This window comes from Anopheles arabiensis, chromosome 3, assembly GCF_016920715.1.
Source record: "Anopheles arabiensis isolate DONGOLA chromosome 3, AaraD3, whole genome shotgun sequence".
Lineage (NCBI taxonomy): Eukaryota > Metazoa > Arthropoda > Insecta > Diptera > Culicidae > Anopheles > Anopheles arabiensis.
Genome location: NC_053518.1, coordinates 74286732 through 74314575, shown reverse-complemented (window position 1 = coordinate 74314575; position 27844 = coordinate 74286732). Strand labels below are relative to the sequence as shown.

The 27844-nt window shown below is 43.3% G+C and overlaps 3 protein-coding genes and 1 non-coding gene across 5 annotated transcripts; 1 reads left to right on the top strand and 3 right to left on the bottom strand.

Moving 5' to 3' along the window:
* Positions 1-509: 509 nt before the first annotated feature.
* On the bottom strand, positions 510-5745 carry LOC120901178. The gene is made up of 3 exons (XM_040308888.1): positions 2739-5745; positions 1717-1922; positions 510-956 (listed from the first exon to the last, which is right to left on the bottom strand). The coding sequence occupies exons 1-3, from the start codon at positions 5743-5745 to the stop codon at positions 510-512; spliced, it is 3660 nt and encodes a 1219-aa protein (XP_040164822.1).
* A 2505-nt stretch (positions 5746-8250) lies between these two features.
* On the bottom strand, positions 8251-14153 carry LOC120899630 (uncharacterized protein K02A2.6-like). Of its 2 annotated transcripts, XM_040305698.1 has the most exons (3): positions 13952-14153; positions 11894-12793; positions 8251-11730 (listed from the first exon to the last, which is right to left on the bottom strand). In XM_040305698.1, the coding sequence occupies exons 2-3, from the start codon at positions 12791-12793 to the stop codon at positions 8653-8655; spliced, it is 3978 nt and encodes a 1325-aa protein (XP_040161632.1). In that variant the 5' UTR covers positions 13952-14153; the 3' UTR covers positions 8251-8652. The 2 variants fall into 2 exon arrangements, with proteins under 2 accessions (XP_040161632.1, XP_040161631.1); XM_040305697.1 differs by lacking the exon at positions 13952-14153 and having other exon boundaries at positions 11894-12968.
* A 6677-nt stretch (positions 14154-20830) lies between these two features.
* Positions 20831-25210, bottom strand: LOC120899634 (zinc finger protein 431-like). The gene is made up of 4 exons (XM_040305708.1): positions 24806-25210; positions 24357-24524; positions 21798-21858; positions 20831-21719 (listed from the first exon to the last, which is right to left on the bottom strand). Exons 1-4 carry the CDS (start codon positions 24826-24828, stop codon positions 20985-20987), a joined length of 987 nt encoding a protein of 328 aa, XP_040161642.1. The 5' UTR covers positions 24829-25210; the 3' UTR covers positions 20831-20984.
* A 2548-nt stretch (positions 25211-27758) lies between these two features.
* Trnav-aac lies at positions 27759-27831 on the top strand. Its single transcript has one exon. It is a non-coding gene; the product is annotated as a tRNA-Val (tRNA).
* The last annotated feature ends 13 nt before the right edge of the window (positions 27832-27844 follow it).

Here is a 27844-nt window from a genome sequence, read left to right as displayed (position 1 = left end):
TTGTATATAATATTTCATGCAGTTCATAATTCATGCAGATCGAGCAGTTTCTAACGTCGAGTAGTTTATAACCTAATCTTAGTTTCCTAATACGGACGTCACACGAGGCGTAAACTCAAAAAGTTTACGCTTGATTTGTATGGGAGAGCGTAAACTTCCTGTCAAAAGATTTCAGGGTTGTATGGCTGAAATCCAGTTTACGCCAAAGTTTACGCTTCGTGTGACGTCCGTATAACGCTTTGTTTTATGCAATTCAAATTTATGTTCGAAAATAATTATCCAAATTCCAACATTCCCGGCCACCAAAGAAGAACTTCTTTAAATTTCATGCAAAATATAAATCCAAAAATGAGTTCAAAAAAGAATTCAAAAACAGTTCGACTCTTGAACCTGACGCTTATCTCCTATCTTACTGCTCGTGTGTGTAGATGTGTGAATGTGTGTTGCGTGTATCTTGTTCTGCCATGAGTGCGAAATGTAAACAATGTCGCGTGGCTTGCAGCTGCGCGTTACTCAGTGCCAGTGGTTTCCTTCTGTTCTAAGTTGCTAATTACGTCCGGCTTAGGCAAAACCGCCAGACGATTAGCTGCGCGGACGATTTGCTTCCCTGAAGCAGTGCGCAGTGTAACGACGCGAACAACATCGTCCTTTCCAGGGTGTACTGCAACGATGCGCCCCATCGGCCACGAGGTAGGATGTACATTGTCTTCCTTAATAATCACCAGTGTATTCTCTTTCAGAACCGCTGATTTCCCGTTGCAATATTTGGCTCGAGCTTGTAACTGCTGCAGGTACTCCGGATACCATCGAGCCCAAATGGTTTGCAGATGTTTTTGTACCAACTGGTATTCCTTCAAATAGTTGCTCGGTGTCTCGGTGTAATCGATGATTGGTACCGCTTGCAGATTGCCACCGACGAGAAAGTGTCCCGGTGTCAATGGTTCCAAGTCCGACGGCTCATCGGATAGAGGTGTAATTGGTCGCGAATTCAAACATTGCTCTACCTGGGCAAGTAGGGTAAGCATGCTCTCCTGTGTGATGCTTGTTGTTCCTATTGTTCTGACTATGCTTTTTAGCTGCCTTCACCGCTGCCTCCCATAAACCTCCAAAATGTGGTGCTCTTGGTGGGATAAACTTCCACTTCATCTGATTCATCGCGCACCAATCAAATATAGCAGCTCGATCATGTTCGTTGCACTTTACCATCTTATATACGCGATTCAGCTCATGTGCCGCTCCCTTAAAGGTGGTTGCATTGTCGGAATGCAGTTCACTGATTTGACCACGACGTGCAATCAAACGACGAAGTGCATTGATAAATGCTGTTGATGTTAAATCGCCAACCAGTTCGATATGTACCGCTCTTGTTGAAAAACATACAAATATGGCGATGTATGCTTTAATCGGACTTCTGTTGCGTATGGTTTGTTTTATATAGATTGGTCCGCAATAGTCCACTCCGCATACTGAGAATGGTCTTGTTGGTGTGACTCGTGATGTTGGCAAATCGGCGATACTTTGCTTAATAAGTGTGGGTTTGGCCTTAAAACATGCGTGGCAACTGTGGTACACAGACTTGCATAAATTGCGACCGCCAATTATCCAAAAGCTTTGGCGTAGGGTTGTTAAAAGCAGTTGTGGTGCAGCATGCAGCTTACTCAAGTGTATCGAAACAGCTAGTAGTGCGGACAGTGGATGTTTCGATGATAATATTACCGGGTGTTTTTCTGATTCCGACAGATGTGCGTTACTGAGCCGGCCACCAATGCGCAGAATACCCTGCGTATCTATGAAAGGGGAAATCCATTTCAGTTTGGAGTTCTTCGGAATCTCTTTGCCCTTCTGCAGGTGTTGTATCTCCTCGGAAAAGGTGTCTTGTTGCGAAAGATAACACAACTTGAGTTCTGCCGCCTTGAGTTCGTCTACAGTGAGCGGTGGGATATCCTTAGCATGGACCTTGTTTCCTACGCGGCACTTTGCGTTTTGTATAAAGCGCAAACAATGTGCAACAACTCTTTGCAGTTTGTGGTAGATCGAAAATCGTGAGAACAAACTGTTTCGAAATTCGCAGATTAATGCTGTGCTTGCAACCCGTGACGATAGTTTTTCTTCTTCTGCGCTCTCATCTTCGCTTGGTGATGGTGTGTTCTGTGGCCATTCTTCCGAGTTGCGTGCTAACCAATGTGGCCCGTGCCACCAGCGCTCACACACTAGCAACTTTTCCGGCGTTAAACCTCGCGAAATGTCGTCTGCTGGATTGTCCGAGCCTGGAACATGCTTCCAGCATTGTATTCCAGCCGTTTGCTGAATTTTTGCAACCCTGTTTGCAACGAAGGGCTTCCATCGATTTGGTGCTGAATTCAGCCAGTGAAGGACAGTCATGGAATCGGTCCAACAGATGGTGGTAGCAGAAATTTTCAGTGATTGCCGGACTTTCTCATATAGGAGTGTGGCTAGTCGCGCTGCACATAATTCCAATCGAGCGATGGAATGTGAATTGGATAACGCAACGACTTTTGACTTGGCTGTTAGCAGTTGCACGGTGACTCCCTCCATGCTTTCAGCCCGAATGTAGCAACAAGCACCATATGCTAGTTGTGATGCGTCAGCAAAGATATGAATTTGCAGACTTGTTGCCGTGCATTGCGATATGTACCGTGGGACTGTCAAATTGCGTAGTGAAGATAATGTAGAGTGAAATTTCGACCATTCATGCTGTAAGTGAGATGGTAGCTTGCTGTCCCAGTCATATGCCTTTCCATTAATCTTGAGAGCCCATAGTTGCTGCATGAACATCTTTGCGATGATGATTGTTGGGCCCAGTAACCCGAGGGGATCAAATATCTTGGCGATATATGACAAAATTAACCTTTTCGTCATGCTGGGTGTTGTAGGTGGTATCTCAATACGAAACCGTAGTGTATCAGTTGCCGGTTCCCAAACGATGCCTAGTGTGGATACTTGTTTCGAGCTCTTCCACTCGTGCGTGAGTTGTACCGCCACATCTTCTGAAGAAACGTTCTGCAATGCTTCGGTGCGGTTCGATGCCCATTTCTTCAGCGTGAAACCAGCTGAATTTAGCATGTCTGAGATTTGCCTTTGTATTACGATTGCTTCGGACAAATCATCGGTACCCGTTAGCAAATCATCTACGTAAAAATCGTTCATGACCGCGTTCATTGCCACAGGATACTCTTCCTTGTGGTCAAGAGCAATCTGTTTTAGGGTCCTGGTTGCCAAAAATGGAGCAGAGGCTGTGCCGTACGTAACCGTCTGTAGCTCAAATGTCGATATAGGATCTGCAGGATGTTCTCTGTACCGGATGCGCAGATAGTTACGGTCATGAGGGCTATGTAAAATTTGCCGATACATCTTCTCTACGTCTGCAGTGAGAGCAATGGCACGAGAACGAAACCGAAGGATAATCGATAAAAGATCTTCTTGAACGACTGGTCCCACTAAGAGTTTGTAGTTCAATGAGTAACCACTCGAAGTCTTACAGGATGCATCGAACACGACACGCACCTTCGTGGTTGTGCTTGACTCTTTAACGACAGCGTGATGTGGGAGGTAGTAATGCTCTACCGAATCGTTTGCAGGACTGGTAAGCCGCTTCATATGCCCCAAATGCTCATATTCTTTCATAAATCTCACATACTCTTCTTTCATTTTAGCATTGGTGTTCAACCGCCGTTCGATACAACGCAGTCTGCGATCGGCTATTTCCTTCGACTCTCCTAAAACGATATTAGGGTTGGAGTTAAATGGCAAACTAACGACATACCTTCCACTTGAGTTGCGAACAGTTGTTGCTGCGAAATGCTTCTCGCAAGTATTCTCCTCAACCGATAGCACAGGATCCTCGGCTATGGTTTCACTCTCCCAGAACCGCTGCATGGTCTCCTCCAGTGGAGTGTCGTATGCAGATAGATGGCACAGCCGCGGACCGATGGACGAATGATGAGTGTTGCCGGTGACAACCCAACCAAAATGGGTTTCGACCAGCCACGGTTTGCCTCTACCGATAGAGCGCTTGCGACCGGTGTGGAGCTCCCAGAACGTATCGCCTCCGATGACGATGTCGATTTGCCCCGGACTGTTAAAGGTGCTGTCCGCCAATGCCACGTCCGGCATTTTCCATGAAGAGACGTCCGTTGGTGATGTAGGGATGTTTGCGGATGGCGTGTCCAGAACCAAGAAAGTCATCTCCGTTGCGAAGGGTTGTGGCTTGGACTGAACGGTAGCGACGATGGAATCCTTGATCTGCTGTACTGCATTGCCGATGCCCGATACAGCGACGTTGACCCTTTTGCGACTCGTCAACAGTTTCCGTGCGAACTCCTCAGCGATGAAATTCGACATGGATCCCGAATCCAACAAAGCCCTTGCTTCATGAGTGTTCCCGTAGTCATCCTTGATCTGGATGTTTGCCGTCGCCAGAAACACATTGTCTTCATTCGACTGAGCTGACAATGTTACCGTTGCGGGTGGAGCATAGGGTGGTGAATGATGTAGAAGTGTGTGATGACGCTCACGACACGTGCGACACGAATAATCCGACTTGCACGCTCTAACCTGATGATTGCTGCTCAAACAGTTCCAGCACAGCCGCTTCGATGCGACGACGTCCCGTCGCTGTTGGACCTCCTTGGCGATGAACACTGGACAGTTGCGCAGTATGTGGTCTTCGGAACACTCCAATGGACACTTTGGCTGTTGGGTGTGCGCAGTTGATGCAGCAGGAGCCGAGCGAGATGTAGCTGCATTCGCGATGAATCTCCGTTGCCCTGGTTGACGAATGAGACCGGCCACCTTGATACCACTAGCTGCTTGATCCTTCACAAAGTTGTTAGTCGATTTCAAGATTTGGATACGATCTTGCACGAAGTCGATCACATCCTTATATTTGTCCGTCGTGAAGTGCACGGAATGTTTCTCCCAAGCCAACAATGTCTCTCGATCCAACTTCATCAGCAGCATGTTTGAGAGGGGTGTGTCCCACGAGTCAACCGGTTCGTTTAGCTTTTTCAACCCGTTGACGAAGCGGATGAATTCATCCACCAGGTGCGTGAGCTTGTCAACGCACACCAATTGCACTCCCGGAAGGTAGTGCAATTTGCGATAGTATTCGCGAATCAAAAGACGAGAATTGTCGTACCGTTTAAGAAGCGCCGCCCAGGTAACCGAATAGTTGTCCGACGTTAAAGGTGTGTGCTCGAAGGGTACCGCCGCGTCCCCCTTCAACGATGACAGTAAGTATTGTAGCTTCGCGATAGATGGAAGCTCGGCTGAAGCGTCGATCATTGCGATGAATCGATCTCGGAAAGAAAGCCATTTTGTGTGATCTCCGTCAAATGTTGGAAGTTCGATTTTGGGCAAACGTAAATTTGGCGCGTGGGGTCGACCGAATGCAAGCGTTGAGGAAGCCAAGCCCGTTGTATCGTTGAGCGAACCTTCTTCCTTTGGCTGTCTTTCCCGTAGAAATGATTTTAGCTTGCGACAGCGTTCTTCAATGTCGATCCGTTCCATTATGCTGGCTTCGACCGCTTCATCTTTATCTTCAAGCTCTTCCAGTTTCGAAACTGCGGTGAAAAACTCTTCCTTATGTTTCGCCAGATCTTCTAACGCCTCCGGAATCTGCTTGGCATCATCACTCGAATATTTCGCCTGGAACCGTTCCAGCGATTTTATGTTCTCCAGAGCGATCCTCTTTTTCAGTTGCACTGCTTTAATTTTCTTATCCATTGCACAAAGAAAATACTGCGATATCACACGAAAATAACGAACAAAGCGATGGCGCGAAATTCAAAATGATGGCGTGTGACCGACCGTTGCCCTTGATGCGGGGCGATATGCGATGGCGGGAATTGTCACGGAATGACTTGCACACTTGACGACGAATACCGAATTTCACTCTTGATGCAGAATGAAACTTATTTCTTCTCCGTATATCACTATCCGGCTCGAAGGACCAAAAATGTGAAATATATTCACAAAAAGGGGCTGGCTGTGATATTTGGAGGAAATTTGAATAGGAAAGTGTACACCTTTATCGCTGGTCGGTTTGCAACTGTATATTCGTTTGTCCTTTTTTGTATATAATATTTCATGCAGATCGAGCAGTTTCTAACGTCGAGTAGTTTATAACCTAATCTTAGTTTCCTAACGCTTTGTTTTATGCAATTCAAATTTATGTTCGAAAATAATTATCCAAATTCCAACACTATGATTTTTTTTGTTTTAATATTATACCATTTCTAGCTCACAAAATTTCATATGACAACCAACATCGTGTAAAAAGTCATGAGATAAAGAAGATGCAACAGGTTTACGAAACGACTAACATATAAACATGTATTTTAATGAATACAAAGTGGTGATATGAATCGGCGCGTGGCCACGAAGGTGACAAAATGTTGAAAAAAATTTCAAAATGGCTTGTGTTAGGGTTCATTCATTATTTGAATAAACGGAATGAGGAACTACCGTTGTGCGGGTTTTTTGTTAGTTGGGAACGGATAGGATTGTGTCCGTCAGGAACGACAGGTTCAAGAGAAGGGTATATAAGAAATCTGAATTTTGTATCGTCATCTTTTTGCACTGCAATTTCGCTAAAATAAAACGCAACGTTGGAAAACAGACCCAATCTTTTGGTCCCAACAGCTTGTCATCTGCAAAAATGAGCTTTTCTCGTGGCCGCACCAATAATTTACACAAAAACCACAAAAGGCTCAAACATCTTAATATCATCGATATTTTGTTTAAGAAGTACTAAATAGATGCATATATCTATTAGAAACATGCATTTTAGCATTATTAATTATCATAGCAAAGGGTCACAACTGCGCCAAATAGCTGTTTGTTTACGCTTTTTTGCGAACGTCAAATGTTGTCACTTGTTGTCAACTTTTGTCAACTTTATTTCCTGGCTGCTCTAGGCTACGACATTTTGATAAAGCTTAAAAAGTGATACAAGCTCATGTTTTGAAAAAAAAATGTTGAAGAGCAAGCCTTGAGTAAAATAGTAGGCTATGATTATTAATGTAAGATTCTAGAAATATAGTCTTGTTCCAACCAGCAACCTTTACACAGCTACTCTCTACAGGTTATGGGCCCAGACTCGAAAATTGATTAAAGATCCAGAATATCGAAGACTTGAATCTAGAAAGTTTAGTGAAAATGGCGCTTCCTAGCTCAAGCAATTCCTCGTCAAGTTTCGTCGGTTCGACAAGTATTCCCTCCATTGAACGTCTGCTCGGTCGGGAAAATTGGACATCCTGGAAGTTTGCTGCTAAAACGTTTCTACAACTCGAAGGACTTTGGGAAGTAGTAAAACCTGTGAAAAAAGAGGATGGAACTTTCGAAACGGTGGACGAAAAAAAGGATTTGCAAGCCAGATTGAAGCTCATCCTTTTACTCGACCCAACAATTTATGTCCATATTGAAGACGCGGAATCGGCTCGATCTGCTTGGGACAAATTGGAAATGGCGTTTGAGGATAAAGGGCTTTCTAGGCAAATCGGCTTGCTTCACAAGCTGATTAAGTCTGATTTGGATACATGTGGCTCAATGAATTCATACGTGAATCAGGTAATATCCACGGCAAACCAACTAAATGCCATTGGTTTCAAATTGCCCGACTTGTGGGTAGGAATGATTCTTTTGGCTGGTTTACCGGAAGAGTATCGACCGATGATTTTGGCTATGGAGAATTCTGGTGTTGCAATCACAGGCGACTATGTGAAGACAAAACTTCTTCAAGAGAGGCCGTTGCTACGTAACGAAAATGTTCAAGCGTTAGCCACTAACAAACGTCGTGAAGTTTTCAAGCCAAAACAGAAGCCTTCTTCGTCGAAAGGTCCGCAATGTAGGAAATGTGGCCGGTATGGTCATATTGCGAAATTCTGCAAGGATGATCGAAAAGGAGGAACAACGTTGTGTACGGTGCTATCGACATTTGGAAACAGTGAAGCTAACGAGTGGATTTTGGATTCGGCAGCGTATGCGCACATGACTAGCAACAAGGATTTATTGAGCAACCTGCAAAACGCAACAGGTAAAGTAGTTGCTGCTAACGGAGGAACTCTGGACATTGTCGCTCGTGGAACTGCTATAATACAACCGAAATGCATGGAAGAGATTGTAACGATCAGCGATGTAAAGCTGATTCCAGGTTTAACATCGAATTTACTTTCGGTTAGCAGGATGGTAGAAAAGGGATATACTGTTCAATTCAACACCAAAGTGTAGAATCCACTGTTTATTCCGTCGCTTATCCAACACTTGTACAATTCGCCGCTGAAGCACACACGTCCGTTGCGCTCGATCGCTCACGCTCGTCCGCCCCGTTTGCTCTGTCTCCGAACTATCTCCTGTCAAGTACGTCTCGATCTCCCTCTCTCTATATCCTCTCTCTCTATTCATATTCCTACATCCCTTCCCTATCCGCAAATGTGAAATGAAAATCATGTGAAAAAAATCTATTCTATGATGTTTTGCGTAAAGTCCACTATGCATCGCTTTCACTTAATTTGAGTGCAACTTATTACTACTAGTTCCAGTCCGGGCCGTCCTTCATCTATACCGCCGTTATTTGATTTAGTTTTTCTCTCTCTTTTCCTTGTGGGTCAAATCTAGAACGAGAAAAAGGATTTATTGGTATCTGGATGGAAGTTTAGTCGTTCTTTGTGGGCGTGAATGTTCGCCCAAATTGTTATCCTGATTTTGTCTGGTCTGAGTAGGAGTACTGCTTGTGGGAGTTTCTTTTAGCATCGATGTTCCACTATGTTGATATTTATTATCCGCGTAATCCTTTTTTGGATGTATCTTCTTTAAATGGGACACTGGTCTTCGGAATTTGATGCCCTGTTCGTTGACTATTATTGTGTCATTCCCCGAGTGTTTTAGGACAATGTATTCATCATTGCGGAACTTGGGTGCACATTTGTCAGGTTCGTAGTTCTTTATGAGAACTTTGTCACCGATGACGATGTTGGAAGGTCTTGCATGCCTTCGATTGTCTGCATAGATTTTCCCTTTTTGTTTCTTAATAGCGTCTTCGTCTTTTGTTGCCTCGTCCCGATTCCAGAAGGGTTCAGTTCTGAGCGATGGTAGCAAGTCTTTCACGGGTCTATTTGTTAATAGTTCTAGTGGGGCTTTACCTGTTATGGTATGCGGTGTTGTATTATACGAGTAAACATATTGTTTAATGTCCTCTCTCCAGTCGGTTTTCTGTGATTTGGCTATACGTAGGGATCTTAAGATGCCGCGGTTCGCTCTTTCAACGAGGCCATTCATTTGAGGCCAGTACGGAATTGTGTGTACGAGGCGAATATTCTTTTTTGTACAGTAATTTTTAAATTCTTCACTAGCGAATGGAGGGCCATTATCACAACGGATTGTCTCTGGGTATGTGTGTTCCGAAAATACTGATTCTAGCGCTTCTATAGTTTTTGCTGCATTTGTTAGCTTCATCTCGATTACTTTTGTAAAGCGGCTATAGTAGTCAATGACTACAAGAAATGTAGCGAACTCTTTCGCGGAGAAAAAATCGATGGCGAGGTCTTGCCACGCTCGGTCAGGCATTTCTTTCCTTAGCATAGGTTCGGCTGGAGTTTGGGAACTAACGGCAGTGCAACCCGCGCATTCTTGGATTCGTTCGGTGACATCACGGTCCATGTAAGGCCACCAAACATTTTCCCTAAGGTATCGACGCATACTCACGACTCCAGGATGTCCTCTATGTGCTATGTCCAGGGCCTTTTTACGCAGGATGACAGGAAGAACTATCCTGTCGTTTCTAACTACGATGCCATTGATCACGCCTAACTCTTTAGAGAATGCTTGGTATCTAACAAGCGTTGGAGGCCAGTTATTGTTCTCTATAGCTTGCATAACATCTTTCAATGTATCATCGCAGAGTGTTGCTTCTCGGATTTCTTTTAAGGTAATTGCTGACGCCCCTTCGCTAATATTGCAAAGGTAGTGTTCTGAATCCTCGTCAAACGGTTTTTCTGTGTCTGGAGATTGGAAGCATAAACGGGATAAACTATCAGCTATATTAATTTTGCCGGGAATGTATTTCACATGAAATTTGTACGGTTGTAAGCGAAGTGCCCACCCTTCAGCTCTCGAGCACGCTCTTTTCCCATCTTGATATTTCCCTTCGAATATGTACTCTAGGCTTTTATGGTCTGAAAATATTGTGAATTCTGTGCCAAATAGGTATAGATAAAATCTTTCTACGGCCCACACTACTGCTAAGGCTTCTCGCTGAGTTTGGGGGTAAACTCTTTCAGTTTTTGTAAGTACTTTGGACGCGAAGCTTATTATTCGGGGTATATTCGAAGGGTTTCTTTGACATAGTACTGCTCCAAGTCCCACAGGTGAAGCATCAACGTAAAGTTCTATCGAGTCCTTTGGGTCGAAGAAGCCTAACCGATGGACGTTTTCCGAAAGTTCATTTTGAAGGCTAATGAATGCCTCTTTTTGTTCTTCACCGAATATTTCAACGTTTCCTCTTATAAACTGGCGCAAAGGTTCTGAACGAGTGGATAAATCGGGAATAAATTGCCCCACGAAATTTATCAAACCCAAGAAGCTACGAACCTCTTCCTTGGTTGCCGGAGTTCTAAAATTATTTATCGCTTCTATTTTCGAGTTTGAGGGGCTAATACCGTCAGCACTTACATTGTATCCCAGAATATCGAGGTAATTAGTTTTGAAAACGCATTTCTCTTTGTTGAGGGTCGCGTTGTTTTCCTTTAATATCGACAACACTTCCGATACTCTTCGGTCATGTTCTTCTTCGGTTTCACCTGCGATTATTATGTCGTCAATGTATATGATAACTCCGCTTATGCCCTCCAACATTTGGCACATCACTCTCTGGAATATTTCGGGTGCGCAGTTAATGCCAAACATGAGCCTAGTAAACCTCATGAGCCCTCTACTTGTCATGAATGTAGTTATGCCGCGAGATTTGGGGTGTAACTCTATATGATAGAATGCTGATGTAATGTCCAATTTTGAGAAGAACTTTGACCCTTTTAGTTTGTTCAGAAGCGTGTCGATCATGGGTAACGGGTAGTGTTCCCTTTGTATGGCCTGATTCGGGTATTTCATGTTTATGCAAAGTCTGATGTTGTCCTTCCCTTTTGGGACCACCACCATGGGCGAGATCCATTCTGGTGGGCCTGTAACGGGTTCTATAATTTCTTGTTCCAACATTTCTTGAATTTTTGCATCTACTTTCTCTTCCATAGCCGCTGGAATTCGGAGATAAGCAATTTTTTTTGGAGTAATAGATGTATCAATGCAAAGTTTTACTTGTATGCCTGGAAATTTGGGGAAAGGGTTACACTTGCTATGTAAGCTGTTGACGCTTAGACCGACTTTAAGAATTTTTAGTTCTTCCGCTGTTCGTTTACTTAACAGAGACTTGTGCGCCCCTTTTACTACAAAAAACTCTGCATAAGCTGTTGGTTTTGCTTCATTAACAGAAATGACTGCTTCGAAGATGAGAATGACCTCCAAGGGTTTATGACTGGCGTAAGCAGTTATTTGGCGATCGCAGCCATATTTCTTTTTGTAAATTGTGATGCCAGCAGTAAGAAGGGATTTCCATACGATTTCCGTAACCGTATTGATTGCTGCTCCAGAGTCAATAAGGAATTCTACTGGGTATGTATCAATTTTACAAGTTATTATACAGCTGTCACTGCGATTAGCCTGTGGTGGGGTATAAGTTATTTCCATATAATTAGTGAATTCATCAAGCTTAGTCGTGCCGAAACTCAGGTTAACATATTACTAGGATTCTACTAGCCCTCGTATGATCATTTCTACTTATCCAACTATCTTATCAGATATTCCCCCTCCATCAAGTACTTACGTTATCATGTTGTGCGTTTACCTCTCTTGTAGGACGCGTCTCTCGTGCAGTAGAACGATCCATCTCTCGTATGTTGTTTGTTGATCTTGGTTGCTTCCAAACATAGGGAGAATAAGGCTGTCGTCGTTTGTTGCTGCATTTCCGGGCAAAATGTCCTATCTTTCCACATTCGTTACATCGGGCTTTCCGGGCAAAACAACCGGTGGATTCTCTTGTGTGCTCACGAGATCCGCACCGATCACATTCCGGTGACATTGCGGACGGCCTTTTGTTTCCTGTGCGATCGTGTCTAATGTGTGACACAGACGCTGCTTCGTGCTCATTATTAGAAATTGCTTTCTGCTTTGCAAGGATTTCCCTGTTGAGTGCGAAATTGGCTAATTCGTCCAACTTCATGACATTTTCAAGCCCTTTATCTCGGACTTTAATGTCTCTAGCACCTGCCGTAATTTGATGAAGGATTTCTTTCTCTTCGCGCATTCCGAAATCGCATTTCTTCGCCTGAGTGCGTAGTTTCAGCATGAACCGATTGAAGGGCTCATCTGCCTGCTTAATATTTCTAAACACCTCCAACTCTATGCGTTCGTTTCGTTTTCCTACGAAGAATTTGTTTAGGCGTTTGATGGCGTTGTCAAATTCAGGTGTTTCTTGAGCCGCAAATGGCACCTGCGTCTGTGATGGGATGATCTCGTCCTCAGCTTGGCCTAGGTTGAAATATATGCGTTGAAGATCTCTTCCTCCTCGGGCCAGCATATACACGAATTTCTCATGCTGTGAAAGTGGCCCTTTTAGCTCCAATATTAGGAGAAGAGCTCGCAACCACTCTTCCCATTCCGTACGTAAATCAGAACAGTTTACGTCGGAATTGAAGGGTTCTAGCGGAAATTTTTCAGGATCCATCTGGAAAAGCATTGTTAAATATATGTACTGTTGAAACCTTTGGTACGATCGACGTACGATTGTGTTAGGCCATTTATTTGATTATCAAAATTTCAACTAGTTTCATCTCAACAACATTATAGGGGTTAATTGATTACATGGGCTTGTTTCTTAAGCTGAGGTTAAGCCGGTCTCACTATTTCTGTGTTACTTCCATCTCACTTCGACGCTACGGGTACATCCGGACTCGTCTTGTGCATTTCAATCATGCTGTTCTCACTCGTGAATACTCGTTCTCACTTCTAAATAATCCTTCTCACTTCTACGCTGCGGCTATCGCCGGGCTCGTCTGTTTTACTTTGATAGTACCGGGCTCACTTGTGAGTGAACTTTCTCACGTCGACGCTACGGCTACCACCGGGCCCGTCCTTTGTGCTTCGGTTGACCCGGACTCACTTCTCGAGAATCGTTTTTTCTGACACTACGGGTACGTTCCACCGGTCTTGTCTTTTGTAGTATTAGTATGATTGTTCTTTTTTTCCACTTGCACGCTACGGGTACCACCGGACTTGTCTCTTGGTGGATTGGTTTTATCTGCTTCTTATCTACCTTCTTCTTTTCCTCGTTTGCTTCGACGCTACGGTTACCACCAGGCTCGTCCTTTGTGCTTCGGTTGAACCGGACTCACTTCTCGAGAAACGTTTTTTTCTCTAACACTACGGGTACGTACCACCGGTCTTGTCTTTTGGAGTATTAGTATCATTGTTTTTTCCACTTGCACGCTACGGGTACCACCGGGCTCGTCTTTTGTGCTTCGGTCATACCGGGCTCACTTCTCGAAATTCGTTACCTTTTTTTTCCCGACGCTACGGCTATCACCGGGCTCGTCTTTTGTGCGCGCTCACATTCACCTATACAAAGCTCACTCAGATCATTTTTTTTTTTTTTTTTGCTGCGAGTAATACCGGACTAATCGCATGTGCTACGGCCAAGCCGGTCTCACCATTACGATGTAACTGCTTTCCAAGGCCTTAACTTACCCGTTTGAACAATTTACGAATGCAAAGCAAACTTTCCTAATTTCCGTTTTCCTAGCAACCATTGTCACTTTGTACATGTATACTCTATTTCTAGCCATTTCACCGGTGATTAGGATGATTACGATCATGCGTTACTTACTTTTATACCTCGTCGGGGTTCTATGTATGTGTATATAAAAAAGGAATACCGGCTGCGCCAATTGTAGAATCCACTGTTTATTCCGTCGCTTATCCAACACTTGTACAATTCGCCGCTGAAGCACACACGTCCGTTGCGCTCGATCGCTCACGCTCGTCCGCCCCGTTTGCTCTGTCTCCGAACTATCTCCTGTCAAGTACGTCTCGATCTCCCTCTCTCTATATCCTCTCTCTCTATTCATATTCCTACACAAAGGTTGCAAAGTATATAACCCTAGCGGCAAGTTGGTGCTTACTGGTATTCACAACAATAATCAGTTCAAGGTGGAACAGGTAGCGAACAACATGCAGGAGGCTCTGTCGTGTAACACAGCAGAAAGTTTCGAATTGTGGCATAAACGGATGGGGCATCTGGGTGCTGTGAATCTCAAGAAACTTGCTGGTGGTTTGGCAACTGGCATCACATTGAAAAATATGGACGGTGCGGATTGCAGAGTTTGCCCGTTAGGCAAACATTCGAAGTTACCGTTTCCGAAGAAAGGTTCTCGAGCTGAAAATGTCTTGGATTTGGTTCATTCGGACATTAATGGACCGATGGAAACGCACTCGCTTGGTGGACATCGATATTACATCACGTTCATCGATGACAAGACGAGGCGTATATTCGTTTATTTCCTTAAGACGAAATCTGAAGTAGAAGTTTTCGAAGCCTTCAAGAGATTCCACGCGATGGCGGAGCGTCAAAGCGGAAGGAAGCTTAAAACACTACGTACAGATAACGGTAAGGAATATATGAACAAATCCCTAACATCGTTCTTGCAGAAAGAGGGCATCCGCCATGAAACTTCGAACGGATACACACCACAGCAAAATGGACTGGCGGAACGTGCCAACAGAACTATTGTGGAAATGGCGCGGTGTTTACTGTTCGAAGGAAACATGACCAAAGGTTTTTGGGCGGAGGCGGTTTCAACAGCAGTTTATCTTATTAATCGTTCTCCTACACGTGGACACAATTTAACTCCTGAAGAAGCGTGGAATGGAAGAAAACCTGATCTTTCACATCTGCGTGTGTTTGGAACGAAAGCGATGGTAATGATTCCGAAGGAGAAGCGACGTAAATGGGATCCGAAATCTCATGAGTGCGTTCTGACTGGCTTTGATGAAGAAACGAAAGGATATCGTCTGTACGACCATAAAAAGAAGCAAACGATCATTAGCCGCGAAGTAATTTTTTTAGATGAAGGTTGTTCATCGAACGTGACAGTTACAGCAATGCAAGAGCCAAGAAGAACATTTGTTAGACTGGACATCGAGGAAACAACTTCAATCCAACCTGTGCAAATCCCGGTTCCCAATTTTGCACCCGATGCTGGATCAGACAGCACGTTGGAAGAAAATGATGCAGAAACGGATGGTGAACTCGATGAAAGTACGACAGATGACGAAAACAACACTAGTACAGAAACGATGGTACAATCTGAAGACGATTCGAGTGATTTTCTTGGGTTTTCCGGAAGCGATGTCGATGGCTTTGTAGCAGTTGCGTCTGGTATGTACAGTGGAACATATGCTGATCCTGTTTCACACCAAGAAGCACTCGCTAGGGATGATAGCAAAGAATGGGGGACTGCCATGCAGGAGGAGTATAACGCTCTGATGGAGAACAAAACCTGGACGCTAACTTCGCTCCCGAAAGGAAGACAAGCCATAAAATGCAAATGGGTGTATCGGACTAAATGCGATTCATCTGGAAATTTAACTCGATACAAGGCTCGTTTGGTCGTCAAAGGATTCTCACAGCGAAAGGGGGAAGATTATGATGAAACGTACGCTCCCGTGGTACGGTATTGTTCGCTGCGATACCTTTTTGCCCTGGCTATCAAGCATGATCTGATGATAGATCAAATGGATGCAGTAACAGCATTTCTGCAAGGAGATCTTGATGAAGATATTTACATGGAGCAACCACCTTGCTTCGTTGATGGACAACGGAAAACGTTGGTATGTAAACTTAACAAAGCTATTTATGGTTTGAAGCAGGCGAGCCGAGTTTGGAACAACAAACTGGATGCAGCATTACAACGGTTCGGCCTGATACCAACTCAGTACGATCCTTGCGTGTATGTAGGTAGCGAAGGAGGTAAGATCATTATCGTTGCTATATACGTTGACGACATGATGATTTTTAGCAACGATGTGGCATGGAAAAAGCAGCTGAAGAAACATCTTTGTAGTTGTTTCCGTATGAAGGATTTAGGAGCAGCACAGCACTGCCTAGGTATAAGGATTCAACGGACAAAAGAAACCATCAAGTTGGATCAAGAAATCTACATAGAATCTATTTTAAAGAGGTTCAATATGGATAAATGTAAACCAGTGGCAGTTCCAATGAACAACAGTGAGAAGCTGACCAAGGAAGAAAGTCCGAAGAGTAACAATGAAACTGCTGCGATGAAAGATGTGCCGTATCAAGAAGCCGTTGGGTGTTTGATGTATTTGGCACAAAGTACTCGACCAGACATTCTGTACGCGGTGAACATGCTGAGTCGATTCAACAAAAATCCAGGACAAAAACACTGGAACGGAGTGAAGCATGTTATGCGCTATCTTCGAGGGACTTCTAATTTTAAATTGGTTTACAAAAAAAATGTAGATTCGAAAATTATCGGTTACTGTGATGCTGATTGGGGATCTGATCCAGATGAACGAAAATCCACCACTGGCAACATCTTTATGGCGCAAGGAGGAGCAATTTCATGGATGTGCAAGAAGCAACCGACGGTAGCCTTATCTACGTGTGAGGCTGAATACATGTCTGTATCGGCGGCGGTACAGGAAGCCTCATGGTGGCGCGGACTTTCTGCGAAACTGGCGAATGCGGATGAAGTGATTGAAATTCGTTGTGACAATCAAAGCTGCATTGCGATCGCGAAGAATGGTGGGTATCATCCACGAACGAAACACATTGATATTCGTCACCATTTCATCAAAGATGCTCTCAGCCGTGGGATTGTCACTCTAGAATATGTTAGCACGGAGGACCAGATTGCAGATGGACTTACTAAACCATTGCAACGGACTAAATTCGAGATTAGTCGCGAGTTAATGGGTATCTCTGAGGCCCGTGTCTGTGCTCCATCGCATGCGATTTTATCGCACGTGCTGTCAAACGCTTTTTCGTATAATATTGCGATTATTTGGATGATTTTAATAATATAACGATCATGAAAAATTAAGTTGAGATTGTTCCTACAAAACACCACACATTTAGTTTGACAGATAAAATCGGATGCGGCGTCCGACGAAATCAAAAATTTTTGATTCCGTCGTACGACGAAATCGCACGTCCGACGTTATCTGTCAAATCCCATATAAAATTTTGACAGGCCTTCCGATAAAATCGCATCCGATGGAGCACAGACACGGGCCTGAGGCTTGAGGAGGAGTGTTGAAGAGCAAGCCTTGAGTAAAATAGTAGGCTATGATTATTAATGTAAGATTCTAGAAATATAGTCTTGTTCCAACCAGCAACCTTTACACAGCTACTCTCTACAAAAAAAATCAGCATTTTGTCACTCCCGTGGCTTTGCGCCTAATAACTTATTGTACAGGTGTGGCTCCGTGGCCTTGCGCCGATTGATTCGTCTTTGGGAAGTTGCAAAAAAAACGTTACATGGGGAGCTCGAATGCCTCCACATATGACGTCATCGATGGAATGTGCAATTGCAGCAAAACGTCAAACCACCCACAAAATTCGATGGACGCGCGTCGATCGAGTAAACAAACCAGAAGCTGGTGCCTGAAATAGAGTAAACATTTGAGTGAAAAATGGACCATTAGGTAAATAAAATGTTGCTGAAAGTAATCTGATAACAATGTCCGGCTTGGAAACTGCAAGTAAGTTTCTATATCAATTCTAACACAAGGAGTTTGCATATGCGGTTGTTTACATTCGTTTCAAATCGACATTTTTTCTTTCTTTTTGAAGTGTTGTTTTTTGTAAACATTCACAAAGTTGCAGCCATTTCTTAGATTATTGGTTCTTAATCCATGTTGTTGAACAAATCTTTAATTTCATGGTCTGCAATTCAACGTTAACCCAGAAGTTGAATGAAATTCACCCCGAACCATAACCAGGTGTGTGTAATGTAACAATCATCATCCATTGAACCACATTGTGCAACCGCAAGCAATGCAATAAAAAGATCAACGGAGGACGAATATGCCTCAAAAGTAAAGGCGTCTATGAAGGATCAATTTTCGGGCCAGAAGTATCTTTGTGGGAAGCAATCTGCGGCAACCACTTCAGGCAAGAGTTGGTTCAGCTGTTGTTCATTTCGGAGGCGCACTTTCTCCTTCAAAGAATGGCAAAAGGACAGACAAATAGGGACAGGATCATGGCAGGGTCCTTTAGGCTGCTTCATGGCAAGCAATCGGAAGAAGTCATTATGGGAATTAATTGATGTGTAAATAGTGGAAACATAATCCCGGGCTACGAGTGTGTTTGAGTAGGCTGTGGCGTGGTTCTGGAGATTTCCGTTGGTCCAGAAGGCGCACAAAGGTTTTGCTTGTTTGCTGTTTGTGATTTTGGGACTGAAGTAGTAAGACATTGATCGAAGCACTGGAAGTCAGTAAAATTTCTAACACAGCTTAATTTGTGTCCTTCAGTGTCAGGAGACGGTAACCAATCGTCGGAAAAAGGTGCCAAGCCAACCATTTAATTTAAAAATCATTAAGTAAATTAATTCCCACACTTCAATTTGTCACCTCACTCAGCATCACGGTGTATTTTGTTAATACCAGCAACTACCGGCGGCAATGTACAATGTGTCACCAAATGAGAAACACACCCCGAAGGCTGTACGCCACCGCGTCTGATCCGGAATCAGTAAGCTGTTTTACGCCAAATCAAAGTGACAAAAACAAACCCACACAGGGACCAGCGAATCGTAACCATCCATGCACGTGGCCTACTTCTCCTTGGTGTTGTGGTCGTCACGTAAGCTGAGCAAAGTACTTTTGCATTTTCTTCTCGTCATTTGATGGTGTTAGAAAAGGGTGAGTGGATTGGATGTGATGGAAATGAAGATTGTGATATTTCGATAAGCATCTCTGTCCTGGAAAATGTCTGGAGGCATATTTCGCATCTATATAGATTTCACAAGGTATTTATTACTTCTTGTAGTTTCCGTATGTATGGGATGCCATAAAAAATTAAGTCAATTATTATCAGAAATGGTTTACTTAGGACAAATCAGCCTTAAAATGTCCATACTAATTAAGATATTAGTGCAGAGAACAATGCGTTGGCCTCTTTTGCGTGGAATTGTTTGGAGCTTAACTCTCGATGTCGTCATAAAATCATTTTATAAGATGAGGATGGTTTGTTTACTGACTCTTTTAATTATTTTACGTGCAAAACTCAGCTATTTCGGTCTAGGGAGAACCACACCAATCAAAAGGCCATGAAAAAGGGCCGCTAACCCTGGCAATGGTTTCAATTACAATGTTCAACGGCATATTCCCCTAGTATTCCCCGGTCAAAGTTACAGCATAATTGAATGTAATGATGATAACGAAGGGTTTGATGTTTGACGAAAGCGCCGAGGATTATATGCCACGCCCGAATGCCCGAATGGATTTAAGCACGTTCGACATGGTTTACCGTCGTGTCTCTGTAGCTCCGTATTCTAAATCGCCATGACTATTTTCGGAGCATATTAAAATCATCACTCAACCGTCGCATCACAAATCATTTTGCCACGAGTTTCGTTATGCTATTTTCATGATTTAAACGTGTTTCAAACAAGCAAATATTCTGCAAATGGTGCCGAGCTGGGAAGAGTTCATGTGGAATGATGGGAGATACGGTGTAGGATTAAAGGTGGTAGAAATGGTTGGGTTAATCAAATTATTCTTTAATAGCTACGGCCTCACCATATAGAAGAATGCGTCTTTTAGGAAAATGGTTATAATAATTCGAACTTTACTTGTGAAAAGGGCTGAATGGGATGAAAAAAATCCCCAATATTTCCATATTTCGTGCAAATCGATAAAACATTGAATGAAGCAAACAAGCAGAAACAATAACCATTAACTACATAAAAAACGGCTTTTCTAGAAAGATCCACTTTGGGTTTCATATTTCCTTCAGATTTTTTTCTATCATGACCTAAAAAAACACTTCCGATGTGGATCGTTGCATGCATAATTTGGGAAATATGGAAAAATAACAACGTGTTCTTTGCGCGAATCTGCGTGGAATAAAAAAAAGTCCGTCATAGCTGAAGGCAAAAACCATTTCCAAAAATAATCCGTCGTTGATTTGCTTTTACTATCAAGGAGCCTTTTTTCGTACCTTGGCCACGGTATAAGCCACAAGCACTACAATGTAATGGAAGAGCTCGAAATGTAAATCCTTTTTAAATCCTGAAAATAGAAAGCATCTCAAATGCTGCCACCGCCGTGACTAGAAGCAGCGATGGGAAAGAGCATGTCAAGATTCGCTTCTCAATCTCCGTAACTATTGGCCTTGTACTTTTCTGTGCAAACATATTAAAGGTATTTTCATTGCAGGACAATCTGCCTCTTCAAAATGTTTACTTAACAATCAGCGGAACCACGCTGGGCCAGGAGTAGCCTTCGCAGAGTGGTTCCATCATAAACTTCCTCTGGAACTATGGGGCATTATGGAATGGAACATCAACGTCCCTATTGGTTTGGGGTGACATTAGTTGTTTGCGTAGGTAATTTAGTGAAGGAATGTAAAGTGACTTTGTTCAATAGTGTCACTAAAACAGGAAAAACATTCATTTTCAGAGCGTCCGTCAATTTAATATTCCATAAGAAACCATTATTAAGATGACTCAGAAGCATATCTGTGAATTTATACACACTTTATTTAATTGCACACTTCCTCCGAATGCCGTTCCAAAGACACTCACAATAACATTTGCTCAAACACGTTTCTATTTACACTCTGCAAATCAACATATCCACTTGTTGCTTCTCTCACTGCGTCACTGTTCCACTTAGCAACACGTAGTTTCGGCCCTAGTTACAGCAAAGGAAGCTACGTTCAACTGATGATGGCCAACGGTGCGTTCCGGTTCGTGACACTTTCGATGTTTAACCAGTGCATTGGATTGGACGAAGGTTTTGGAGCAATCGGGACACTTGTGCGGCCGCAGTCCACTGTGAATGAGTGTGTGGCGCAGCAGGTCATACCGCTCCTTGAAGGCCTTCGAGCAAACGGCACACTCATGGGGCCGGTCGTCACTGTGCGTCTTGCGATGGCGTACGAGCACGTGCTTTTCGGTAAAAGCTTTTCCACACTGGTCACACTCGTAGGGTCGTTCGTTCGCGTGACTAAGCACGTGTGTCTTGAGGGCATGCAGCCGAACGAACTGCTTTCCACAGAGACTGCAGCTGTGTGGCCGATCCGACCGATGCAGCAGTCGATGGCTGGAGAGAGCGCTGGGTTGCGTGAAGGCTCGTCCACACGTCTCACACCGTAGACTGGGTCCTCTTTGGTCGTGCAGCTTCTTGTGCGCGGACAGTGTGGAGGAAAGCCGGAACGCCTTGGGACAGATGGCACACCGGAAAGGCCTTTTGTCCCCCGGCTGGAGGATATTGTTGTCAGTGTGGAGTTGTTTGTCACGCAGACTAGAATTCCTGGAGCACTTGTCTGGAGGTGAAATTAGAACGGCAGCCTTGTTCAAACTGTCGTTGGGTTCCTCGAACATGTCGCGTGGTACTTCCATCTCCTGAAGGGTGAAAAGGGATTGAAATGATAAACAGACCGGTGGTTGAAGCAGTAAATATGATAAGAGAAGGTTGCATACCTCTAAACAGGACATTGTGTCGGACAACTGGTGGGAATCACGAAGCTCCGACGCTGGAGATCTGAAACACAAACAATATTATTCACAACAACTGATTACAGACATCAAATGCCGTCGGGAAATGGAGTGATTGGAATGAATCTCTATTGGAATATATCTTCAGCATGCAGAATATCTAAACTCAACCGCAAACAAACAGCAAATGTAGCGAACGTAACCCGTCAGCATGGAGGAGACTCTCACTAAGTGCGATGGAATCTCATTTCAGTTTGAACAGCTGTGAGAGCCATCCAGTTTGCTTCTGTTTGAGTCCTTTTTCCGTACCCTTCGAAAAGAACAGAGCACTGATTGGTCCATCGTCTGGCAACGCCCCTTTGGAAAAATGTCCTTGGAGGGAAAGCGCAGCAAAGAGAGTCGTTTGTAGAAGAGCAAACTCTGAGCGATTTGAACATGGTTGAAGAGTTTTCCAATAAATGTAGGGTGCATAATAACAGTATGTGAATTGAACATACACCATTGTCAAAACGATCACTCTTCTAACCTTTTCGATTGTTTACGAAAATAATTGAGTAAATAATAACTCATTGAAATGCTGCCAACTATTATCGGTTCTCGTCTGCGACTGGCATTGGATGATTAGGAATAATTTATTTGCCTGATTGTGCGGACGATTGTTAAGCATGCAAGGCCACAATTGATCGTCATTGATTAGTAAAACATATTCCAACACAAATGGAATCGGTAGATGATATTTATTTAGCACAAAACTTTCCGTCACGGAGCATTTCCCGATTCATAAAGGGTCATGCAAATAGGTCTGATTGGGGAGTTATTCTCACAGATGGATGCAGAGGTTCATAAATCATGCAATATGCCGCAACTCCAACGTAAATTCGCGTAATTTCCATTCGTTCAACTGTATGTCGAGTAGCGAGGCCGTCTTTTTCACGGATTCTTCCGGACTGTGCCTATGCAAATAGCGTTAATTAGCAGCGAGTTATTGTTGTCTTTGGGTTCTCGTTAAATATGCTCAGGGTTTCCGCTGAAAAAACACGTCTGGCACCGATGGGGAGAATGTTTTTTGCTGCTCCAATATCTCTTAATGTACCGAATCACGTTTGTTTGAGTTTTTGGAAAACTTCGTTAAAGCTAAAGAAGGATTTTTCTTGCAACAAATATCTTGCAGAAGCCTTATGAAGTAATTAATGCAATCTCCTTCTTTGGGTAATTATGGCACTGATTTCCTGCAAATAAAATCGCTTTTATAAATTGCTTTGGAGGTTTATACGGCTTCAAAATGCCTTGTGGAAATGGAAAAATGGGAAAGGTGTGGACCTGATTTTCCTTAAATCAAAAGGTAATATGGAAATGAAGTTCTGTTTTCTCCCAATCAAACATCTCAAGCCAAAATCAAACCAATTTCAAATAACAAACAACCGACCCATCAATTTCTCTGAACAACCCGTTCCACATTTTATTCCGGATGATTAAAAATGTATGAAACAATGAAACTTTGTCCCGCTTTTCCGTTTATTTCTAGTTTCCCAATCATCTGGTCGCTCATCGGTTGACTTGAATGAAGGAAAGTTGTACAAAAGTTGATGCTGTAGCTTGGTGTTGGTGAAGTTTTGTGTTCCAGTAAGCAAACAGTGGAGGATGAGAACGTTTCTACGTCTCTGTGGATTGAATGTTTCATAAGACCAAACAACGTGACCAATACAGGAAGGATAAGGGGTGGTTCGGACTAGAAAGTTTTCGTCACACGTGTGTTTGCAGAAAGTGTGAACGTGAAGCCTTTCTGTAAGGAAACCTCTTTTTTGAGGAACAGATTTCTTAACCTTTGAGGTTTACTTTAAAGTCTTTTCAAAAGTAATGAATAAATTAGAGAAGAATCAATTCATATTTCCCATTTTTTATAAACATATTACACAGCCATGCATGTTTATGGATTCATTTGTTATGTTTCTCCATGATAACTGCGGCGAAATAATCCACTATTTTCCATTTCAGAACACTCCATTACGTATTCATATCCGCAAATGAAGCCAATCATGTTCAGTTATAATTTATGTTCGTTGCACACGCTTTCGCAGTAAAAAGTATTTTTCCCGACACACTTTTTCCACCTGAATTGAAACAGAAAGGAAGTTTATGGAGGACGTTCATATCATATCCCATCCTGACCTGATTGTTGGGATCGTTGAATGAGATGCTGTATTGTGTTGACTTTAAGGAAGCCGTCCAGTATCGACCGAATGGTAGAGACGGAAACCATGTCAACAACCGAAAAGCGAAGGACAAAAGCTTCCTCCACCCATCACAACTACCAGTATAAAGTACAAAGGTCCCAGGAACTCATTTATCGTCTGCTAATCCACACCAGGGTTGGTACGTTTACCAAACAAATAGTTTTTATCGAAATGAAGTTGAGGCAAGGGTTCGTTGCGTTTGTCGCTGTGAGTATTTATCAACCTCAAATCGTGTGAATGTAATTTCTTAATCCTTGGGATCGACAAAACGCTCATTTCCGCGTAGATTAGGCAGTGTTGGTGTACTTACATGCATTTAGAAGGCTTCCAAGATGAAGAAGAATGGATCATTGGTGTGTTGTGGCATTCTGAAGATTCGTCCTCAGCATGTGGAAGTGTTGTGATGAAGCTCGATTCCCTCAGCAGGATTGATTGAATGCCAATGTCTAGCTCCTGGTTCTCCGGGTGGAAATTAAAACTGAAAAGGACCGTGAATAAAAAAGAAACATTGAGAATTACGCTGGACGGTTCTGAATCTTCCAAATGCTCTTATTTTCAGGCTCAATTAGAAATCAATACATAAATTGGCTGCATGCCACCGATCCGTGAAAATGTGATCTGTTCGTCATGGCAAAAAAGACATCGGCAAGAATGTTCATTAGGGTCGAGGAATTACGACAAAAGTAAGTCATCAGGGGCTTAAAGGCCAATAAGTTGATTTAAAACCATAAAAGGGAGACCAAAAACTAATCTACTTACATGTCAACGATGTCCCAATCCATTTTAAGTTGTTACTTCCGCTGCGGGATGATAGGCACAGGATGTTTCCAATACCGGAGAGTTGAAGGGAACAATACACGCGACAGAGAAATGTTTTTTTGCAAGAGTCTCTGTTTCTTTCGGTAGGTCACATTCACATAAAGTAACACAAATATCTGGGATAGAAGATTAAAATGTTCTTCCGGGTTCAATCTAATGGGGAATGTTTGATTCACTACTTGACAAAAAAGCTATATTCTGCTTGATTTAAAGATTCGATGTTCACAATACACCTTCTTCACCATGTCGTCAATTGTCCTTTCTTTATCACTTGCCTAGCTACTATGATGCACAGAATACCGTTCTTGGCCTTCACTGACAGGTTCACGTTACGATGGCAACGGGTCCAACTAATGACAACTGCCCAATCACACCAATTCTATTCGACAGTTCGCGCAAAAGTGAGGCTGGCACAGTTTGACGCCATCAAAGTAGCTCCTTTCCTGGATGGTCCGGTAGAAAGGAAGTCCTTCCACGTACCCCAGTCATTTCCCTGCTTCACGAGGATGGCGTTGCACAAAGTAGAAAATCCGGAGCGAAGGCAGCAAGGTAAACAAATCTAATGCTTATGTGTGCGACGGTACCGCTGAAGCTAGAAAAAGGACGATGGAAAACAGTAGAAAGAGATGGGATCATTCTGGCGTGCCCTTCCACCATACCCCGTATGTTGGTAAGGCAAGGCACACGATACTGATCTGCACATAATCCGCGGACCTGCTGGGACCTCGTCGGAGCGAATTGCGGAACAACAGAAAGGAGTGAGTAAGGGAAGAAAAATGGAAAATTGGAAATAGGAAAGCTCACTTCTCACAATATTTTGACTCTTTCTCTCATATCTTTGGTCTCTTTCAGGCTCTCTGACCAGTTTCGGATCATTTCATGAGGACACGCGCGCGCTGCACATAAGCGATTATTTATTTTCCAAATCAGATTTACAATTCTACGGGAGAACAAGGTGTTTGGTGTGGAGGAAATGGAGTCGTTTGTAATGGTTGTCATTTATCTGAACATGGAGCTCTTCCTATGTACTACCAATGAAATATAATGTGTTGCTGAACTCCTACGCGCTTGTTATCTTCAGGTGAGCTTTACGAAGGTCGACGGAGAAGGTGAGAATGATTACTGATTTAGGAAAATTAGAAGGATTATGTATTTATCTCTTCTATTCGAACAAAATGGCTCCATAAATAGTGTTGGAGCAGCATGGAGACACGGGTAAGCGTCCTTCTCCTTCTTCCTTGTGTGTCACGGGGAAGAGATTTCCATGGAGCTCTCTATTCGTCGTACTTTCGTCATCGTCATAGAGGAATCTGGGGCACTAGAGAGGTCTTCGTGCCAAAGGACAGTGAAAGAATAGGAGATACTTGTAGAAGAGAGATGTCGAATGAAAGAGATAACGTACCGCGCACGCGAAAAGGAAGCGCATCCTGTTCCGTTTGCCGTGACGTCAGTGCCATGCGCAATTGCTAATTGACAAGGACATACGGGAACCAGTACATGATGGGACAACGAAACGAAATGGAGGAGATCACGTTTATCGGAAAAGCGATTGGCCAAATAATGCCAAGGAAAACACTCTAATCTCTGATTTTCCGATCTTCCTTCCCGGGGGTCTCAGCACAGGAGGGGAACATGCACATACAGAACCATGGGAGAGGACTCTTGGTTGGTTTGAGAGGGACGTGACTGGCGGTAGAAGGTAGTTTATGTATTTGGCAAAACCTTATTAACAGATTAGTGAGCTATCGGGCAGAGGATCCAATGGCGGAGGTGTTATAAATCGCTTCAACTGATGAGTATCGTTGCCAAACCTCATATATTGTCCGATTGTGTGTGGGTATTGATCGATTGTATTGGTGGTGTACGAATGTGATGTAAAAAATCACTCATCCGACGTGTTTTGGAGGTTTTTTTGCTATCCTCGTGGAAATATCCAATCAACGGCAAATAGCAAACAAAATCCACCCTGCAAAGCCGGCATGGTACCGTGAAAGATTAAGACAAACATCGACATGAGCTGGGTTGCGTGTTTTTATAACGCCGGATGTGGCAGCCGTATCGTCTGGTCGTGCTATTTGGCCGCAAGGCACATTCCACCGTAACGAATGACGGTTCTCTCATCCTTCCGTCGATGTGGTTCGGGTCCGCGTGAGAGTCTGTGTGCTTTTGGTTGCACAAGGATGAAGAAAAACAACAGTTTATAATTAAATTTAAACTGCCTCGCAGTTGTTTTTCTATCGCCAATCAGTGCCGAGGGAGCGCAATACTACAAAATGCTCGCAGAAAAGAGGCGAAATTGATGTAACATGGTCGGTTTGTGCAAAAAGGGTGTTTAGTTTTTGTGCATCATGGAGTATATGGAGAGAAATCTATTAGAACAACGAAATCTCGCTAAGAATCGGCATGTTTACAAATAAATTGGGAAGTGGATTCCTGTTCGTGAGTGAATTAACTGGATGTGACTGGAAATCATTGTAGAAAGTAATAACCAATACTCAGAAAGCATTCCCAACAACGTCGATGCAGTGTATGGAGCTCAGCCAAAGGACTCAATTTCCCTAATGAGTCATGAACATAATCAATAATCATTCACCTGTACCGCGGATTGGCCTTCGGGTTGTTCCACGTTCATCGTTCGTTGAAACGGCTAAAGGTATTATGGAATGATTTGTTGATTTATTTATATGTTCATTTCGTTTTCCAAGCACATGCTCTCATGCGGAACATGCTTCATTTGCGTATGTTCTGGTTGCAATTTGCGTACGATGGTGAAACAGTTTCGATTTGTTTAACGTGACCGAACTTTGAGGTACAGCATAAGACTGAAATCATCTAACAATCGATGTTAAGCTTTACCCAAACCTTGCAAATACAAAGAGAACAATTGATGCAAGTTTCCGTGGTGTAGTGGTTATCACATCCGCCTAACACGCGGAAGGCCCCCGGTTCAATCCCGGGCGGAAACATTTTTATCATCCA